This window comes from Teleopsis dalmanni, unplaced genomic scaffold (genome assembly GCF_002237135.1).
Source record: "Teleopsis dalmanni isolate 2A unplaced genomic scaffold, ASM223713v2 unscaffolded_contig_0052, whole genome shotgun sequence".
NCBI lineage: Eukaryota > Metazoa > Arthropoda > Insecta > Diptera > Diopsidae > Teleopsis > Teleopsis dalmanni.
The window spans coordinates 5,054-24,673 of record NW_024031434.1 but is presented as its reverse complement, the minus strand read 5'-3'; the positions used below and the strand labels follow the sequence as shown (position 1 = coordinate 24,673).

The following is a 19,620-nucleotide window of genomic DNA, read 5'->3' as shown; positions in this document are numbered from 1 at the left end:
TGCCCAAGGAACTCGATCTCGGAACAGCCGAACTTACACTTGGCAAAATTCACGGTCAAACCAGTTTCTCTAAGTCGATCTAAAACCAGTCGCAAATGCATTCTGTGTTCTGCTTCATCTTTTGACGCAATTAAAATATCGTCGATGTACTCAAAAACGAAATTAAGATCACCTAGAGTCTCATTCATAAAACGCTGAAACGTCTGGGCAGCATTACGGAGACCGAAAGTCATAAAGCGAAACTCGAACAGGCCAAACGGAGTTGTAATAGCTGTCTTCGGAATGTCTGCCAGTGCAAGCGGTATCTGATGATACGCTTTCTGCAAATCTATCTTCGAAAACATAGTTTTACCATGAAGAATACTCGTCACATCATGAATGAACGGAATCGGATACAGATCAGGTTTAGTTTGCGCGTTGAGCATGCGATAATCGCCACACGGTCTCCAACTTCCATCGCCTTTGCGAACCATGTGAAGTGGACTTGCCCAACAGCTTTTCGAAGGTTGACAAATCCCTGTCTGGACTAAAAATTGGAATTCCTTCTTGGCTTCTTCAAGTTTGGCTCCAACTAAACGTCGGGGACGAGCAAATGACGGCGCACCAAATGTCTCGATGCAATGTTCAACCTTAGTAACTAAACCCATCCGATTTGCACTCATAATGCCTAAATCACGGTATTCATTAACCAGCTCAGCATAAGCTGAAACTGAACCACACACACGCACAGTATCTTCTTGAGACACAGCAGCCTTACCCTTCATCATCAAAGTCGTCTTCGAATCAACTAACCGCTTCCTTTTCAAATCCACTAACAAGTCATAGTGATTAAGGAAGTCGGCTCCAACAATAGGACAGCTAACATCCGCAATCACGAACGTCCACGGGAAATGTCTACGCAAACCCAAAGACAAAAGCAGTCGACGCTCGCCAAATGTTTGAATAGGCGTACCATTAGCGGCATATAAATTAACTGATGCAACACTGTTAGCCCTTTGCTTCCAACGACAGAACGACTTCGGTAAAACTGATATGTCCGCACCAGTATCAATGAGAAAAACGGTCGACGTGGCGGGATCTTTAATACTAAGTCGAGCTATACGAACACTAACCCCTTCTCGGCTCGACGACGTAGAAGGAGTGCCTAGTTTTTTGACTGATGAGAGCTTGCCACAAAACTACAGGGCTGCCGACAAGCATTAGCTCTATCACCAAACCTTTCGTGATACCAGCACCAATCTGGATGACTTCCTGGTCGGGAACGAGTTCGCCTACGTCTCCTCGATGACGATCGACTTTGCACCGACTCACTACGACGTAAATCCAAACGACTCAGACGCTGTTCGATTTGCTCAAGTCTTCGTAAAATCACAGCATTCTCAGAATAGGCTGGACAATCAGAGGCTGACGCTACAGCTATCTGTTGAAAATCACCCGCCTCGCAAATACGATCTGCTAATTTCGCCAGTTCTGCTAGTGCCACGTTCGATGCCTGCAGAATAGCGCGCACTTGTGGTGGCAAACGCTTCAGCCAAAGAGACTTAAGGAACTCATCGCTCACCTTGTCTTTAGCTAACGCTGTCAACTCCGTTAGCAACTGTGTTGGGCGTCTATCACCAAGTTCAACTTCTGACAACAACCGTTGAATCTTCCGCTGCTCGCTCTCACTGTACCGCTCTATGATGCAAGCCTTTAAATTAGCGTATCTTCCAGTTTCAGGAGGATGAAGCACTGCATCACTTACATCGGCGATAACACTTGACTCAATCGCTGCTACAACCGTGTTGAATTGTGTGATGTCACTCGTAATGGCAGCTACTGCGAATTGCGCCTCGATCTGAGCAAACCAAATCTCCGGTCGCTCGTGCCAAAACGGTGGCACCTTCACTGCTACACGGTTTACGACACTTCCACTATCAGAAGCCATTACTACACCTTCGTCTGCAACTGACATCACAGCTCGATAATTAGATATTTAGCTCAGAAGTTAATATTTCTAAATTTAAACTTTTTCGAAATCACGTCGGGGTCACCAATTTAGCAATGATCTGTTCACCTTGCTAATTAATTAAACTCTAAAAATTTTCAATGTTAATAAACTTTTATTCAACTTTTTATCGAGAGAAAAATCGGAACGTTCTCCTCAATCAAAACAAAAAACTTAAAAATATTTGAAATTGAATTTTACTTTTTAAATTCAATAAATGCACAGCCAACTGGGTCGCCACAGAATCCTTCACTAATTAACATACAGAAAATTATTCAATTGCCTGCAATAAATTTAATTGGCGCTAATTGCGTAGGAAACTGAATAAATGTAAGGTTTAATTTCGTATCTCAGAACAACAATACCCAAATCGGAATAATTTAAAAGACTTGAAGTTCGGGAACTTTATGCATAATAAATTACAAATGCAAAATGAATAATGGCAACAGCTTTCTTAGACTCATAAATTAACAAAAAATAAGTTAATTATTAACTTAAAATTGTTGTAGAAAATTTTTTAAGATACGTAGGCCGTGTGCGAGTTCGAGTAAATTGATGGTAAATTGAGGGAAAGAGTAAATTATGTCGGTATGGCAACGAATGTTGGTATTTACTAGAATTTCGATTAGGATAAATTAGATAAAAATTAGGTAAATTAGGTGTTACCATTGTGAACATATTATAAGATAAATAAATAATTTTAGAAACTTTTAAACAAAAATAATAAATAAGTGTAATAATTAAATAAATAAAAATTTACAAAAATGCAATCCCTAGGAAATTTCAATTTACTTTATCTCAATTTACTCGAACTCGCACACGGCCATAAATTTAACCTTTCGGGTATATTTATTAACACAGCCATAAATATTATAGAGCACACTGTTTTAATTTAATTTAATTAGAATGAAAACAGTATTAAAAGAAATAAGTACTTAACTGAGTATGATGACAGCTGAATGGAGGTGTATTCAAAATATTATATTTCGGGTATTTTTTTTTTTGCCGATAGTGACGCGTCTTATAACGAAAAGAAACTATTTAAAAGTTAGAAGGGTTTGAATAGAAATTAAAAGACAACAATAAAAATTTTAGTTAATTTACAGAAATTTTGCTGACCATACAACGCTGTTTGGAGTATTGCCAAGTACACATAATCGGTGGTCTTAGGAAATATATTCAAGTTTTTCACTGCATCTATTAATTTGTAGTTTAGATACCGTTTCTTCTGTGGTTAGTTTTGAGTGTTTCTTTTTTATTGCAAGTATAGCTGTGTGTTCAACAAAGGTGGCAGTCATGCTGTTTGGTGAGAATAATAGCTCTTTTGTGTACCTGAGGTATATAAGTGGGTCAAGAATGCTTTCTCGAGGTAGTTCGGCTTTTATTTCTTCCATGCTCGAGGCAAATATTTGTTCGGAAATATTGCTGAGTTAAATCTTGCCTTATAGGGGCACTGTATTCGAGTAGGAGATGAGATTGTAGTTGGTTTATGTGTCCTTTATATCACATTTTATCAAATGCGTGTGCAACCTCCAAAAAATCGCTAAACAAACTTTTTATCTTCCATTGATTTAAGCTGGATTCACCTTTAATTCTATGCAGAATCATTCTATGTAATGAAATGAAACTTCTAGTTTTGTTGTTGATTTTTATTAACTTTTTATATTTGATTTAATTTTACACAAATACAATTTTTACGACGATGTCTTCATAGCTGATTAAACAACGCATTTGAGCGTATCTACGAGAACGTCACAGTGATATTTTTTAGTGAGACATAGAAAATTAAATTTAATTTATAACAACTCAAACATAAAAGTGAAATATTTGCAACAAAATTAAAAAAGTTTTGAAACTTCATAACTTATGGCAATGAATGACTGGAAAGCATTTTGGACCGCTATACCTTTTTTATATACGAGTACTAACTTAAAGCTAGTATTTTGGATGGAATTCGTTGACACTTTCCAATTAAGAATTCGCTATTCAATGCTTAAATATTTAAAATTCAACTTAAATCTCATTTATTTGCAGTTTGAAGTTCAATTAATTTTTTACGAAAACTTTTCTTAACGGGAAGTTTTGAAACGTATACCAATGACTTCATTAAAAAGAATTACGGAAATAGCAAAAATTAATGTAGAACTAATTAGAAGTTTTCCTTTAAAACTTTAAAATTGAATTTTTTTTGTGCTTTTAATTTTAAAGGTAAGTATTTTTATAAAAAGAATTGTAAGTGGTATTTACCACATTTTTTATATCAATTTTTAATTGCAATCGGCTAGCAAATATATACTTCCAATGTATGAATTATTTTAAATATTTTTATGTATCTAATGTTTGGTACTATCATACTAGCATATTATGAGATATTGAATTTATGAATTTTTTAAAATTTTTTTAATTCATACACTGTAACCTCTAAGGATTCCGCATAGATTTGTATAATTAGATAATTGAATTTTTTTATTTTAAAATATGATAACATATTTGAATCATTAAAATACAGAAAAATAATAAATTAAAAAATTTATCGCATGTGAAAATTAATCTTACGCCTTTGTTGCAGATTTAATTATTTATATGACAATAGTTTAGTACCATATTTGTTTATTATAACATAATATAATCATTATTATTTACCTGCCATTATTAAAGTTAATAACGTTTTTATTATAATTGGATATTCCACATCTTCTATAGTTAATTCTATGAACTTTTTAGTTCACTTGGCCTAAAAATGGCTGCGGTCTTCAAGTTTCTTTTTGTATATGATTTTAGTCTTGCTAAGCTCATCTTTAGTATTTGGAATTTAAAGGCTTAAACGGATTGTTCCCATTTTTATATACCAAATAACACGAGTTGTTTAGAGAAGTCGGGTATTGGGCCTATTTACACTATCAGGAACGTAACATAAACTTGAAAACTGGATTCTGATAGTTGAGAGGGGGAAGAGAGTATGATGTGAGTTCTTGAATTTCAAGCAACGAAATTCACCTTACGTTCATGATAGTGCAAATAAGCCCTTTGATTTCTGTATGTTGGATACTTGGTATACAAACATTGTACCACAGTTTGGCATTATAAGACCAGACAGGTTTGACTACAGCATTGTGTATTTCTAAACCTAAATTCATTAGAAAACTTAATTTAATTATATAATGTACACGTAATGTATAATATGAGAACACGATTTCTCACGCATACAAAATGCATATTGATGGCAAACGGAATTGTAAGATGAGTAAAATTATTATATCAAAATGAATTTACAATTAAGTGTAAACAATGACATATATTTATAGCTATCTAAATCGACGTAATATGTTAGTGCTTCAATTAGCACTAAAATGCTATATATAAGCACTTATGCTACCATAGTATGTTTGCAATTTGAATTAGACACCTACATAATATATCACTATGGTTTAAGTAACTGTGTTTTAAAGTAAATAACAGTAATATAATTCAAGTATTTATAGAAACATAGAAACATATTAAAATTAATACAAGAGCTTAGTACCTTGGGGTGACTAGTAATACAGAAGTACACCGGAAAAAGCAATTTATACAAAAAGATTAGCATCAATGCCTTAACGTTCAGTAAGTCTACCGTAAAAGTGAATTCTTACGTTAGACATAATATTAGTTTACAGAATGGTGGCATTATTTCAGATAACCAAATAATTCAGATCATTACATAAAATAAGTGAGACATTTGTATTCTTACTAGCATTTTCGCGTATACACTAGTTCGATAACAAAGTTTTGATAAGATTGAGATGTTTTTAGAGATCTCTAAAAGAACAATAGAATACTATATATTGAAACTTAAAATAGGTGTATCATCAGGAATAGTGAAGGTCAAGCCGAGGGTTTGTAGGCAGGCCTGAAGTAAGAAAAAGGATAACTTTGCGTTAGTTTTCTCTCTAAATACTCTTTCTGAATATTACTCTGATGTGAACACTACATCAATGATAATAAAGATTTTTAGCTCTGTGTCAATATTTTTCAAAAGTATTTATTGTATAAGATTAAATAAATTGCATTGTACGACAAAAAGTAAAGTCTATTTTTTTATTTTTTGATTTTTCAAGCGTTTTATAATATGTTAGTTTAGATCGGATAACCTCAAATTTGTAATAAATTTTTCCCATGGATATATGTGTTTATCACAAAAAAGTGTTTAAGTTTGAATATTTAATATAATTAATGGAACGAAATTATTTCTTATATTTAATTATTCGTAAATAAATTTTTAAGCCTATAAGTATACAGGTTTGAATTCAAACATGTCAAACTTTAAGCTCAAAGCCAGTGTACATTAACCAATTGACTCAAAGCCCATAACCTATGACTTCCTCCACAGGTTCTTTCTAGATTCAAGATTTCTTTCTATTAATGCTTAAAAATAATTATAATTAATTGATTCAATTATTCTACAGCTGAAATATGATTTCGTTTTAATTAACTGCAACAAGTGAATTTCTTAATAAACTTTGACAGCAAATTAACAAAACTCAAATTTCGAATGTGCAAGTTCTCTACGGGTTTAGGTCAGTTGGCTAATGAATGCTGACTCTGAGTTTCAAATTTGGCAGGGTTCGAGTTCAAACCTTGGTAGTTGCAGTCTCAAAAAATTAATCACTTATAATTAAATATAAGACTAATTCCAAGACTACTGTCGGTGGGTATTTGGCATATTCAAAATAATTGTTTGGTCCGCTAAAATTCAATAAATTAAGAATAGTAAGAATTTTGTTGTTACAAGTCTCTACTTTCGAAAAACTTACCAAAAATTATTTTTTACACAATTTTAGTTTTTTTTGTTAAACTATTTGGTATTTCACAAAATAACATAGGACCTCAAACAAAGAGAAATTTTATGTAATCAATACAAAATTAAAGAAAAAATAAATAACAATAGTTCAATTTTAATTTGTTTTTTATTGAAAAACTCAAAATTTAATTTTTAAAATATTCATCCTTTAGAGAATTTTCTATTTCAGCGAAAATAATAAATATATGGCCTTTGTTGGATTATGTCATCATTATAACTCTATATATGCCAATTTTGATTAGATAAATTTTGAATTCTCTCATCCAACTCTAATTAATATTTCGAATATTAAAAATTACGAAAATATACGTGCTAGTCAAAAATTTCAATTAGCACATAATTTGCTTAAAATGATAATAATTATAACTTTGTATTTCATATGATTAAATACTGATTACCTAAAATATTAAATGAACATATAATCCAGTTATTTCAACGATTTCAGTATCAAAGCATATGAACACATTGAACAAATATATTCATCACAGGCCTGAACATTTTTGGGATGATTTCACTAAAATCCATACATTTTGCAAGGATTCAAATGTTTTCCTTTGATAATAACCCACAGAGTCTGTTTGCATTTTCAAGTGTGATTTCTGTTTGTAATCTGCAGTCATGGAATATCAGAAATGTTGCATTTGCAACACATTCCTATAATGTTATAGTGAGATACAAACAGATTTTAACTGAATAAAGTTTCATTGCAAAATGAAATGAATTATTGCATATCGTTATTGAATATAGAAACTTAATTGTTATTTTATGGGATGATGATGATTTGTATTAATAGCTTAAAACACCGTCAATGAAAAAAGTTTGATACATTAAAAGACAATGACATTATTATTGCCTCCAAGAAGTTTGCTTTTGAGATGATAAATATATTGATGAATTTTGATGACTTCACTAAGGAACATTGTGTTTTTTAATAGAATACAGCTCTTTTTTTTGGGATGATAAAGAGATTAACTTTAAAACTGAATAAAAACTTTGAAGAAAGTATGTTCTTGTATTATAAAGTCTTAACAGACCTACAGAGTATAAATAGTCCCATAATTTGTACAAAACATTTATAATAAAGAGACTAATGCAGTACTGATTAGAATAGAATACAGAATAGAATATACTTTTTCACAACAACCAGTGAGGAATGAAAAGGTCTTATGTTTCATATTTTTTAAAAAACTTACTCAAAATTTTATGTTTCCAGTTAGTTCTCTCCGAGTTCTCCGAGTTAGTGCATCTGGGCACTTTTACTCTATGATAGCTGGGGGGATAGCCCATCTCACTGACTAATTTGAGTATTCCTGATAATCTTCGTGATTATTCAATGATTGATCTAAGATCTGCGTATTGCCCCGTGCGGTAGTGATTACTCTGAGATTAGATAGTGCTAAGTAAGGTATGTTTCAAGTATACTTATTTAAATTGTTCATTTTTTTAATATCTTCAACATATTTTATTTTAATATCGCTTTGATTATTTTCCAACTAAAGACAAAACTTCAATTCATATTTCAACAACATATTATTTACAAACCCAAAATAAACTACGACTCTACAGTATTTGGGTTACACTTGTTAAATTTTGAAGTGAGGAAAATTGGTTGCGATAATATTTTATATCTTTTTATAATATTTTTTTTTTAAATATATTTATTTTATTTTTTGATATTTCCATTTTCAATAACGACAAGTTTTCATTTGTGCGATTGTCGCCGCAGGGTTCTTTAGTTCTACCAATTTTGTAGCTGGCAATGTCGTTGTCATTACTACTAAAGCACTATCGAAACCAATCAGTTCAGAGAATGCATTTCCGCTGTCATTGCTTGTGTTGTTACCAGGTGCATTATTAAATTTAATAGAATAAAATTTTCTGAAACGACCGTAAATAGACCGTTAGCAGTTACACTGAAGTACAATTGAAGTATCTAAAAAAAATAAATTTATGAAACATATCAAATGCAGAAATGCAGACATTGTAGAAAACAATAAGTGCATTTTTTTAAGGACAATCTCCCATTACAATCTGCTTGATTCTTTTTTATTATACGTTTTATGAGATTTAAATAGGTTTTTCATTACTAACTAACAACCATAAAGAGGTTATAAAATACAGTAGGGCATATGCAAATTGGTGAAAGCTAAAAACATAGCTAAGGGATTATGTAGTCAATAAGATATTTATCTTACATATATTCCATATATATTATATAGTATAATTTTTGTATATTGTATTAATTATTGTGTGTATACAATATATATAATATATATATGTTTATGTTATAAGATCATCAACTTTACTTCGGATACCAATTTAGTGACATCAACATTTGCTGACGATACACCTATTTTGTGCCAACACAGAAATGCCAGAATCACTTCCAGTCAACTACAAAATCATTTGTGCTTCGTAGAAAGATGGTTCTCACTACGGAGAATTGAACTCAATGAGCAAAAATGTCGTCATATTACATTCTCTCTTAACAGATCCTCCTCACCAATTATCACTCTGAACAGAATTGCAGTTCCGCAAACAGAAACAGTGACGTACATTGGTATACGCCTTGACAAATGCCTAACTTGGCGGAAATATATCGATACAAAAAGCATTTAAATAAAGCTCGAGGCTATAAGTCTACGCTAGCTAATCGGGCATCACTTTTCTTTATGTATAGATTAGAAAGTGTTGTTGTACAACTAAATCATTAATTCAATCTGGATATATGGTTTACAGCTATATGGTAATGCTTGTTCGTTAAACGTAGAAATCCTGTAAAGAGCTTAAGTAATGATTCTATGAATTATAACTGGTGCACCTTGGTATATAAGAAACGAAAACAGACACTTCGATTTAGAAGTTCCGATGCTTGAAGTCGAGTTCGAGAGAATAAAGTAGAAACACATTTCAAATCTTTAAGACAATATGAATCCACTGGCTAGATCTGTTGATATGATATGATAAATTCCTCTAGACTGAAACGGAATGATAGACCTGGCACCCTGCTTTCCTAAAAATTATCCTGTTTAATTCAACTTATACGCAGCGTTATCTGGTCAATAAGCCCTGGCTACTTATTCAGTGACCCCCTAAAATAGTTTGGAATTCATTTTATAATTCGTTATACCATATGTATATAGGTATAAAACAATTAGTAATGTAATGTTATTAGTTTTTAAGATTCTAAAACTAATTGTTGGGCCCAGTTTGCACGGATTAAAAACCATTCCCCTTATGTACCAGACCGTTTTCATCCTGGTACTTTATCAGGAATGCTTCAGGATATGGTTCTTATGTTGGTTTTCCATTAACAAAAAATTTGTTTTAAGTTGTTAGCCTGCATCCAGGCCTAGTTTAGGTTTATTTTGAGAAAAGAGAAAACTCTTTTTTAAAATTGAGTGTCTAGCTATTTTCTAGATCATATTTTTTCCATTTGAGTGTGATCGTAACGCATCGATCTGTGGCGGTCCAGTTTTCTTCAGACAACAACATCTTCGTTGTGATATCTTCGACGTTTATTTTCCCGATTTTTCTTACAAGTGATGTTCTTTCGGTATTCCATTATTAGGCTTTAAATAAAAGTGATTCAATAAAAATATATTGTTAAATAAAAAAAAATATATATATATACAGTAATCTCCACTATAACACGGCACACTCACAACGCGTTTTCATATTACGCTATTTCAGTCCCCCGTATAGCACGGGCATTCCTCTATATAACGAGGGGATTTGTAGAGTTCATACCTTGCTTCGCTTACCTTTGCACATGTGTATACGGGGTATAAGGGAATACCCCTATAACGTGTTTTCCTATAATGCGGAACAATACCGCATTTTAGAGGATAACTGTATAAATAAGATAAAATAATTAAATAAGTTAACTCAGTTAAGTACTGTAATATAATTGTATTTCTAATTACTTTACTGCGACAGTGAGTAACCTCTTAAGGGCCTATCTTCTAAAGTCATCTTTAGATGTCATTGTGGAACTCTCATTTCGAGTCTTTTCTGATGACTTCAATATATTCCATATTTAATTTAAAATCGATATCCTTTCTAACGTAAATTTAAATTTCAAGAAGTAAAACAGTGCTGCTAAATATTACTTATTTTTCCTCTTTAAAATTTATATTTCCCATTTTCAAAAGCTTGATTTTATATTAAAACTTTGATATGCAAAAAAATAGAAACTATTTATATTTAAATTTCTGTTACATATTATATTGCCACATCTTTTTTCTAAGATATCTCAAAGATATTTTTTGCAAAATAATTAATTTTATTAAAACAGTCACTGAAGAAAAATATGTCAGCTGAAGAAAATAAATTGTGCCCGCAGCCACTTCAGCTGATATGGCATCAAAATGCAGAAAACAAGTGGTAAAGTGTCAACAAAAAATAAAAAAATTGCAATCCTTGAGGATATTCAAAGTGGGTTGCAGAACAGAAACCGACTCTAACTTGGGAAGAAAGTAAGAGCAACCAAGGAAAAAAAATCTACTAAAAACATAAAAGTTCGCTGCAGAAAAAGTTTTGCCAGCAGAGCCATTTTGTTTGCATAAAGTTCAAATAAAATAAAAAAAAGGATTCAAACAAAAAAAATAATCATTAAAGTGGTAGTTATATCCGCTTGCATTGGTAAAAGCATAACATTCTACATTCCAGAGCAACAGCTCAATGGTCTTAAGGGCTCAGAAATACTTACCAAGTTTTGAAGTACTTATAACAAAACGATTCCATTTATCAGAATGACAGAATGACCTCCGGATACAAAAAAAAAGGATAAGTTCACAGATATGTTGATCTAAAAAATTTTTCAGTGAATTTGTTAAAAGAAAGTTTCTCTAAGTGTCACAAAATAAATAAAGTTTTTATAAGAATATTTATATTTGGGTTAAACTAGAATGCATTGGATTTAATTAATTTTAACTAAGTGTGTGGGAAGGAATTGGTTTCCTCTTGATCGATTGCAAGGAGTTTTCAAGACTTATATCTAAATCTACAAACTAATTTAACGTACATTAAGGACTTTTTATACACTGACTTCTATTGAGTGGTAAAATAAAATTTTTATATCCCAATATTTTGTATCTCTACTTAAAAGTGGGTTAGTACATTATAAAGAAATTGTTAGATGCTGCTTTTAAGTGTAGCAGTATATTTGCCTATCATACGGAGATAATGGGAATCATGTCTTATTTCCATTAAGACAGCAAGATCTTGTCTATTAAATCGACTCAGAGAATTTTACTACTTTTATTACTATTCACTTCTAGCCATACTGTATATGGTTGTTGACATGTTTCTTCCATCTGATGATCCTCGAGTTTTTTAATTTATTTTGAATTTCTTATTTGCTTGAGGAAAGGAATAAATCTACAATATTCTTTTAGAGAAGAATTTCAGTGGCAAGATCTTGCCATGCAGTTACTTGGAATATAGTAGCTTCCTGGCACCCAAACTAGATGTATGCTCCAATACTTAGATAGCCTGTTATAAGATTTTCCACAGTTAATGATGGTATAGACGGTTATAACATTCAAAACCTCTGGAGATTTTGGTGATCACAGCATCGGAGTGGAAAAACTGTTTCGAGAATTAGTTTAGTAGAACGCAGAAATGAATTGATCATCATGGATAATACTTCAAAAAATAATTAAAGCATTTTCACTGATTAACCACTGTGTTTTCATTGTTAGGTGCACGACAAAACGCTGCTTTCATATATTCTCGCTTAGTCTCAAGACGAATTGTGCAGCCACATGATTTTTCACGATAAATGGGTATCATATACTGGATGATATTCACTACATTCGTATCAGTAGTAGCCAATGGGGCACTAACACATAATTCTGCGGATAAAAGTAAAAGTAAAGAAATTTGGAATTTCTTTTTTAAGCCATACGGACCCATGGAGTTTTGAGAATTTACATTTTAGACTAATTTTTAAATGGATATATTTCAGATTCTATTAATTATAGAGACCGAAAATTTGTGGCATTGCATCTCTATTTCAAAAAGGAACTCATAAAGAAGAGTTTATCAAAATCGTGGGTGATATGATCAAAAACCGTTAAATAGTATTAAATTTATAGTATTTATTGCTACTACAGTGGAATTAAAAAAGAAATATTACCTGTTAATGTTGAAAGGCTCAATTAATAGACATGTAAACATATCATTTACAATTCTCACCACAAAACGATGTGCATCATTGCTAATTAAATTCATCCATAATAAATGCTTACCCACACCTAACACACACGCACACACACATCTATGCATGAAACGATTTAGTTGATGCCAGACATCAACTATTTTATTCAACATGTTTATTGTTCTTGTGAGGTGAGAAAAATTGGTGGAATTGTATGTTCTCCTATAGATACCACTTGTTATTCATTACATTACCAAGCAAAGAAAATCGTAAACAACATTCAAGTTTCGACAACAATACCAATTAAGAATAACAAAGACAGAAAAACTTTTAAATCAAAATAAAAAGTTTGTGGCTGTTGAAGTGTTAAATTAGCAAGCAAAACAACAGAACAGAAAATGGAAAGGAAACTGTTGTGGAACGAATTGAAGTGAAGCTGTGGGAGTTGTTTACCAACATGCATGTGTGGTTTTGTTTTTGTTTCCACACTTTTTCCTTAACACGCTTTCATCGTTGCTGTTATTAAAATACAACCACTTGTGTATTGAACATATGCGTCTGTTGTTTGCTTTCCCCATTGATTTCGCATTGTTTAAATGCATATGCGGTGTACGCACTTAGCATTCGATAAGTTCAGTAAGTTCAGATAAGTAAGTTCACTATAAGTTCACTATAAATCCAATGTTATTTGAGTAGACAGTAAAAAACTTTAATATCGTCGTATTATATTTTATATTTTGTTATCTTGTATTTGCATTTCACTTTAAAATACACTGAGAAACAAAGAAAATTAAATCACTGAACTCTTTAAAGCTACCTTATATATATTTTTATATACTATATAGCTAACAGTGGTTTAACATTTCATGAAAGCAAGATTTCCTTTAACTATATGTATTGTGTCGGTTCTGAACTTTAGAACAAGGATAAAATATCAAATTATTCTTGGGTATAACAGTGTGAACACAAGAGGATACATGTGAATATTAATTTTAACATTGAGATAAACTGGTTTAGGGTTTCAAGATACAAGAGTACAGGGAGTTTCACATAAAAGTGTGTACATAAATAATTAACATAATAGTTGATAGTTAAGAATATTAAGTAAATATCTCAAAACAAATTGAACAAAATTTTTATTGGCGTATTTAAACTATTAAGACAAATATCTTGAGTATTTAGAATTCAACAATTCAAGAATTAAAAAGTCTTGAGTAGAGCATATATAACGAGATCAAAATACATGGGATTATCATTCTACAAATTGACATTATTGAAAAGGGCTTATAAAAAAGTCTTAAGTATTATATATATCTAGCAGCTAATCTTTTTTTTTCCTGAACTCGGTAAATGTTATTTAAATCATATTATGCAAATGATGTGACGTTAATAAGGGCATAATGCGTTAGTTATCAAATGCTGAAGGCAAATGCAAAAAAAAAAGTTATATTATTAAACTTTAATATATAATATAAAATAATTTTAAATATTCGCTGTAGTTAACTTCTAAGTTCTCTTTCGTTGTCAATAAGTTGTTGAACAAGGATAACTCAGAGTAACTCAGGAATTTTATAACTTGTACTGTAGTTTTATACTTCTTCCATTACTGTTGGTATATTCAGATAACGAAGAAATACCTCATTGCAAACGAACCTTGGTACATTCGTTATTAGTTAAAGTAGTTTTGCTTGCAATTGTTGTAAATTTCGTAGGATTTTAAACTCCTATAGGTGTTGTTTGTTTAACTTTAAAAGAGCTTTAGATGCGAAATCTAGAACTGAAATACTTGAATGACGTCAAATGGTTCTTATACCGTAGCATTCTAGCATTTAAATAAATCTATACATCTCAGTTTCGATTTTGTAAGACAAGATTGTAAGAAAAAACTAAATATATTAACTACATTAGTTATAAATAGATAAATTGATTAAAAATATTGCGCTCAGTAATCTCAAGACTTATAATCAGGCAAAATCACTTAAAGAGATGCCATATGGATCTTAGAATGTGAAAACTTTTAACAGCGCATATCAGTAAATCATGACCATTCTAATATTAGTCATGGAGACATAGTCATTTTAATGATGCTTATTCTGGTGTTTATAAAACAGTGGAGAAACGAAAGCCTTTAGTTATTTGGAAGCCACCGTTTAAGAATATATTAGCACAGTACTATTTATTTTATCGGCATGGGTCGAATAACATCAGAGTTTATGGATTTTATCGAGTTTTCGTGTCTAGGTCCATCTGTTATATCAATTCAGAATCGATTAGAAATAAAGAAAATAAATTGAATAAAAACAGACTTATCTTGACAAGCATTTAATATAGCATCACGAACCAATGGTTTATGGTTTAGGCTAGAAGGTATTAATAATATACGATTTATTGAATATAGCTTCTTCATCAAAAACTCGGAGAAAATGTGTTAAAGAAGCATAATCTAGATTTCATATATTTGCCTTCATCTTGCTACTTATTTTACTTGAAACGAAATAATTAAAGTTTTGTTCTACACCTCAGGTCTGGATGTCTAAGTAGGTACTTTCATATCTGCGACAGTTAATTGTCATTATCTAATTTTCCATTTTGACTGCTTCAATAGAATTAAATGACACAGTAGAGATAAAATACTTTTAGTTATTTTTTTTTTACTTTTAATTTATATCTTTAATTTACTTCAATTATAGTTCATACTCAAAAGCAATGAAATTCACATAATGACTAATAGTAAATAATGCCAAATTAAAAAAAGGCTCATCTGTTTACATTACTTATCTATGAAGTCTATTAGTCTATGATTCACTTATGAAAAAAAATAAATGCCATTTCAATTTCCCCCTAAGATAATAGAAAATAATTTTAAAAATTCAATTTGTCATTTGCGTATTGTTAAATCCAGATAATCTCTAAATAAATGACCTCAATTCGATTTTATAAAGTTTTTTGTATATTTTTCTTCTTTTGTTTACATAAAGGGCACTTATTTGAAGTACATTAAGGCACTTCCTTTTTATGAATTTAAGTGTAATGAAGAAATTGTGTCCCTTCTTAAATTAAATAATTTTTGTTGTTGAAAATAATATCCAAATTAAAATGGAAAAATTTGACAAAAGAAAAAGTACTTTAAATACGAAACAAAAGTCTACTTAAACATATAAATTTTAATTATATTCACCTGAGTGTAATACAAAACCTGGGCTAATAAATATCTCCCTTAATTGAAAATGTTAATTCAGTATTTCAGTATATAAAAAAATTTAAATATTTAAATATATTTGCATTTAGTTAGTTAGTTCTCGTAGAGGGAGGACGAGTCGTCCTCAATTAGCTAAAAAAGCCGTTTTGAATCCACAAAAACTACGTGATGGTGGGTAGTAGAGAGAAGGTCAAAAAAGAACCAGTCAGAAGCATTTATAAAGGCAAAAATCTGGCTAATACTAATGCTAGAGATATTGCCGAGTGAATTGAAGAAAAGGCCCCTAGAAACTTAAACCTAGTTCTGACCTGACCTAGACAAAGACTCATCAAGGTTTCTGGTGTACTTTCTTCAGGAGCTGGTAGACACGCACTGCAAAAGGCACCACAGGGTAGTCTATGTCTAGCTTCATGTCGTCCTATGGACCAGTGTCCTGTACAGATAGATATTACCCTAGATATCTTTGAATTGCTTCTATGTATTAAGTCAGAGGTTCTATTTTTGATATAGAATAGACAAAACCAAGTAGCCCTTGATCTAACTGCTGAGGCACCAAGGATCCACTAACTATTTGCCTGTCGCAAAAAATTGTCATATATCAACCTCCGACCGAAACTGACAGGGGCAGCTTTAGTTTAAGATATTTAGGTTATCAATGTCATGCTTTTCATGTTACAAGGAAACTTCCAAAAACAACGTATCTCTAAATAAAGATTAATTTTTTTTTTTTCTGTTTTAAAATGATCTACTTTTGTCAATTTTGTTCGTAATTGCTTTCATTTAAAATCTTACAATCAGAAAAACCTCCAAAATATATTTAAATTTTTATATATGAATCATCCCTCAATTTAGGTCACTTTATACTGAACTAATATTCTTAAAATATGTTATTGTTAAAATATGTTTTTCTTAACTGCATTAAATTTCGTCCTAAAACACTTATGTCTATAAAATATTTGAATAGAATAGAATAATCAATTCTTTATTAGCTTTACTATTAATCCTACTATCCTATTTAACAGCGGCGATATTGTAAATAAGCGCCCATTTTGCATGACACGTCAGCAATGTGGTTCGCTGGGGTTGCATAGTGTCATCAAGCATTTTTGCAAGAATCATTACAATATATAATTTCTATATAGTGATCAGTAGTTGACACAGCCATAATTTCAATAAAATATAAAACCTAATTGAAAATATTTGTTTTTCTTTAAAAATATTTATTTGGGTAAAGCCTATGTCATCGATAAAACTTTTTACTTTGATAGTATTAAAGACAAAAGGACATCAAGAAGTAAATATGTGGGTTCGCTGTGCTTGTTTCAAATATTGGCCTTCGAATATAAGATTCAGCAGTGAACAATATGAAGGCAATACACTGAAAACATGGGCTTATAGCCTCAGATATGGTTATCGGCCCACGATAATGACAGAACTCCAGTATTAGAGCTCGAGTTTGTTGAATTGAATTAGTGAGACTGGAGGCCTATTAGTATATATTAACAAGGCTCACAAAAATATATGTGAGATAAAAATATATATGATTAAAATATACATATATGTAGTTATACATACATATATGCAAGGATCAGTTAATATACCTACGTTTATATATATAAATATATATATAATTATTTTCTGCGGGATAGGTCATAAGATTACGTTATTATATTTCATCATGTATATAGGTATTTGGTGATGTTAGGTCTTACATTACGCCTACATATTAGTACTTATGCGTAAAGCAGCGGCCGATCCTTTTGCTTGAGCGCGAAGAGACAAGATACCTACGATGATGTCGACATATGTTTGGATTCGCTGTGCATTTTTTTTTTTTTTTTTTTTTTGACTTTGGATATGATTTATATATTAGTGAATAATATACACATATGTATAACTACGTATAATTGTATATATATCAGTGAACAATCTGTCGGTATGCAGATCTGAGGTCAATTATTGCTTAGTCTGATGAAGTGATAAACAATAATCTAGTCAAGGTGTAGAGAGTTGTTTTGAAAAAACCTCGAGTTTAAAAAGAGTATAAGTGCTTAAGTGCACTAGCTCAAAACAGCTTCAACATAAATAAATAAATAATCTGTCGGCAATATACTCAAAGCATAGGCTTGTAGAGACATATCTCATAATGATGACAGAGCTCTTGTCTTGAAGCTCTGGTCTTGGAGCTCCAGTTTGTTAAGTTCAATTAGTAACTGGAAGACTGGACATAAAATTTGGATTAATTAATGAAAGTGTAAATAACGCAAAAGAATATTATAGATCATAATTTTGACCCGTTTGAATTACTACTGTATTACTACTGTTAGGTCTAATGGCAACTTCGATATTTAACTCGATTAGTTCAGTGAGAATGGTTTTGGTTTTAAGGTGTCAAATCCCAAGGACTTTTTAAAGAATTTGCAGTGTAAAAATATAATACACAATACTACATACTTATGGATATTATTCATGAATTAATTAAATTTACTTTCCATGCAGTGATTGAAAACACTAAATGAAAATAAATTATATTTTATAAAGGTAAATATTTATGTTTTTAAATTGAATTGCTAAATATGACTGCGGATGGATGTATAAAGGCCATTTATTTAAATAATTTTATTATTGTTATTTGTTTACATAACATGAATATTTTTTATAATGTATTTGCATTTTTATGGTGTGTTTTTTATATTTTACACAGTATTGAGTTCGATTTTTTAACAATGGTTTAAAAAAATGACCATTAATCCCATTCCATTTTTATATTTTTAATGATAAAATTTATAGTTTTGTGGGTCTCATGTTTGTGATGTGTGCAATTTAATTGACCACAGCTGCAGCTCTCAGCAAAAGTCCATAAATAAAAATGCATTCGTCTGCGGTTGGATTTAATCTGAATCGGAGAACATTCAGTGTAAAATCTTTTTAAATTATTCCCATCAAAAGCCACACCGAATGAAATAATAAAATGTTAACCTATTTAAAATTTTAATTGCTGTATCCAGAAAGAACAATAAGAAGATGAATTATTTATATAAATTCATGTATATACGCACTCTGGAAAAAATCGGGGTCTGAATTATAAAAAAATTGTATTTAAAAGAAAATTTACAGGGTGCTTAAATAATTTCTTTATTATATGTTTTGACCACCTTTTTCTATATGTGAATGTCAAATTCTTTTGTTACATTAAGTTTAATGTGTATTCCACACAAAATATTTTAGTTTATACATTTTATGTGTAATGTTATGTGTATAAAAATACATAAATATACAAATTTATCAATAATAATTACACTCGCATTAAAGTTTAGTATATAAAATTCACATAAAATTTTGTGGAGATAATGCGGCATTCGCTGAAACCCTTTAGAATATGCCTTGCAGTGGAATATGTAACTAAAATTGACTGCCTATCACAAACTATC

The 19,620-nt window shown here is 30.9% G+C and overlaps 1 protein-coding gene across 1 annotated transcript; it reads right to left on the bottom strand.

Annotated features, from left to right (window-relative positions):
* Positions 1 to 1,144: 1,144 nt before the first annotated feature.
* Positions 1,145 to 1,837, bottom strand: LOC119662981 (the record flags this gene model as incomplete). The annotated part of the gene is made up of 1 exon (XM_038072640.1): positions 1,145 to 1,837. A coding segment is annotated over one exon (693 nt), but the record flags the coding sequence as incomplete, so codon positions are not given.
* Between the last annotated feature and the right edge of the window lie 17,783 nt (positions 1,838 to 19,620).